This window comes from Passer montanus, unplaced genomic scaffold (genome assembly GCF_014805655.1).
Source record: "Passer montanus isolate IOZ18808 unplaced genomic scaffold, ASM1480565v1 scaffold1086, whole genome shotgun sequence".
In the NCBI taxonomy this organism is placed as follows: domain Eukaryota; kingdom Metazoa; phylum Chordata; class Aves; order Passeriformes; family Passeridae; genus Passer; species Passer montanus.
This window is the reverse complement of record NW_024357459.1, coordinates 7,454-10,263: the sequence shown is the minus strand read 5'-3', so window position 1 is coordinate 10,263 and position 2,810 is coordinate 7,454. Positions and strand designations below refer to the sequence as shown.

Sequence of the window (2,810 nt, the reverse complement as noted above, 5' to 3'; positions counted from 1 at the left end):
AGGTGTGTTTTGGCTCTGCTTCAGGGGGCTCAGGTGTGCCCAGGTGAGCCCCAAACTCCTTGCTAAGACCACGACACCACCTGAAATGGTCCCAAAACCCTCCCAAACCACCCCCAGGTGTGCCCAGGTGCGCCCAGGTGTGCCCAGGTGCGGTGCCCAGGTGCACCCAGGTGCTCCAAGGTGTGCCCAGGTGTGCTCAGGTGTGCCCAGGTAAGCCTCTAACTCCTCCTAGGAACCATCCAATGACCTCAAACCCCCCAAACCCTCCCCAGGTGTGGTGCCCAGGTGTGCCCAGGTGCGCCCCTCACCTGCTCCTCGGTCTTGAGGTCGCCGAAGTCCTTGAGGAACTCGGCCTCGGACGGGAACTGCGACGGCTCCAGGAAGTGCAGGAGGCTGAAGAGCTCCTCGACCGTGTTCTGTAACGGCGTGCCCGTCAGCAGCACCTTGTGCTCCTAAAGGACAGGTGAGGCTGCAGAGCTCCTCGACCGTGTTCTGCACAGGTGTGCCCGTCAGCAGCACCTTGTGCTCCTAAAGGTGAGACAGGTGAGACAGGTGAGACAGGTAACAGAAATAATGAGAGAAAAATGGGTTAGAACAGGTAAAACAGGTGAGATACAGGTAAAACACATGGGACAGGTGAGGCTGCAGAGCTCCTCGACCGTGTTCTGCAGGGGCGTGCCCGTCAGCAGCACCTTGTGCTCCTAAAGGCGAGACAGATAAGGACAGGTGAGACACGTAACAGAAATAATGAGAGAAAAATGGGTTAGAACAGGTAAAACAGGTAAAACAGGTGACACAGGTGAGGCTGCAGAGCTCCTCGACCGTGTTCTGCAGGGGCGTGCCCGTCAGCAGCACCTTGTGCTCCTAAAGGTGAGATACAGGTGAGGCAGGTGAGACAGGTGAGAGACAGGTAACACAGGTAATGACAAAAATGGGTAAAATCAGGTAAAACAGGTGACACAGGTGAGATACAGGTAACACAGGTGACACAGGTAAGGCACAGGTAAAAGACAGGTGACAGCAGTGACAGATAGAACAGGTGACACACCTTGACACAAAGAATTCTGAATCCTTGTGTGACCCCAAACCCCGCAGGTGTGACCCCAGGTGTGTCACTGTGTGTCTCTACGGGATCCCAGGTGTGCCCAGGTGCGCCCAGGTGCGCCCAGGTGAGGCACTGACCAGCTCCATGTGCTTGAGGCTGTCCAGCAGCTTGCAATGGCGGTTCTTGAGGCGCTGCCTGACCCCAGGTGTGTACCTGTATGTACCTGTATGTGACCCCAGGTGTGCCCAGGTGTGCCCAGGTGCGCCCAGGTGTCACTGACCAGCTCCATGTGCTTGAGGCTGTCCAGCAGCTTGCAGTGGCGGTTCTTGAGGCGCTGCCTGACCCCAGCTGTGTACCTGTGTGTACCTGTATGTACCTGTGTGTGTCCCCAGGTGCGCCCAGGTGCGCCCAGGTGAGGCACTGACCAGCTCCATGTGCTTGAGGCTGTCCAGCAGCTTGCAGTGGCGGTTCTTGAGGCGCTGCCTGACCCCAGGTGTGTACCTGTGTGTACCTGTATGTACCTGTGTGTGACCCCAGGTGCGCCCAGGTGTGCCCAGGTGTGCCCAGGTGCGCCCAGGTGTCACTGACCAGCTCCATGTGCTTGAGGCTGTCCAGCAGCTTGCAGTGGCGGTTCTTGAGGCGGTGCGCCTCGTCGATGACCACGCAGCGCCACTGCACCTCGCGCAGCTCGGGGCAGTCCGACAGGATCATCTCGAACGTCGTGATCAGCGCGTCGAACTTGTACGCGCCCGGGATCAGCCGGCCCTGCGCAGGTGGGACAGGTGGGACAGGTGAGATCACCTGGGTGACATTCAGACACAGGTGAGCTCACCTGGGTGACATTTAAGAGTGTTTTGTGCACCTGCATCACCTGTCAGCTTGCTGTGATGAGTTATTGTACAGGTGAGGGGTGTTTTGTGCACCTGGGTCACCTGTTGGGTTGCTGTGATCCATTATGTTGTGTGTACAGGTGTGTCACTAATCCCATACAGGTGCACCATTAATCCCATACAGGTGAGCACAGGTGAGCTCACCTGGCTGACATTCAGGGGTGTTTTGTGCACCTGGGTCACCTGTTGGGTTGCTGTGATCCATTATGTTGTGTGTACAGGTGTGTCATTGATCCCATACAGGTGTGTCATTAACCCCGTACAGGTGTGCACAGGTGAGCTCACCTGGCTGACATTCAGGGGTGTTTTGTGCACCTGGATCACCTGTCGGATTGCTGTGCTACGGCCTGATTGGCGTACAGGTGTGCCATTAATCCCATACAGGTGTAACACAGGTGAGGCAGGTGAGCTCACCTGGGAGACATTCAAGAGCGTTTCATGCACCTGGATCACCTGCACTACACCCTGATTCACACACAGGTGTGTCACTAATCCCATACAGGTGTATACCATCGATCCCATACAGGTGTGCACAGGTGAGCTCACCTGGCTGACATTCAGGGACAGGTGAGCTCACCTGGCTGACATTCAGGGGTGTTTTGTGCACCTGGCTCACCATTCAGGGTTGCTGCGATAAGTTATATTGTGCATACAGGTGTGTCATTAACCCCACACAGGTGTATTACACGTGCACCATTAATCCCATACAGGTGTGCACAGGTGAGCTCACCTGGGCGACGTTCAGGGGTGTTTTGTCCACCTCGATCACCGCTCAGGTTGCTCTGGTAGCTCACACTACGTGTACAGGTGAGCCATTAATCCCATACAGGTGTGTCATTAACCCTGTACAGGTGAGCACAGGTGAGCTCACCTGG

The 2,810-nt window shown here is 56.2% G+C and overlaps 1 protein-coding gene across 1 annotated transcript in view; it reads right to left on the bottom strand.

The window, feature by feature from the left end:
• Window positions 1-281: 281 nt before the first annotated feature.
• Window positions 282-2,810, bottom strand: part of LOC120509004 (chromodomain-helicase-DNA-binding protein 8-like) — a gene marked incomplete at its 3' end in the record, with an annotated part of 4,270 nt that continues 1,741 nt past the window's right edge. Inside the window, exons 3-4 of the mRNA XM_039723182.1 lie at window positions 1,634-1,810; window positions 282-452 (exon numbers count right to left, since the gene is read on the bottom strand). Coding sequence (XP_039579116.1) covers window positions 282-452; window positions 1,634-1,810 — 348 coding nt within the window. The remainder of the gene's footprint in view (window positions 453-1,633; window positions 1,811-2,810) is intronic.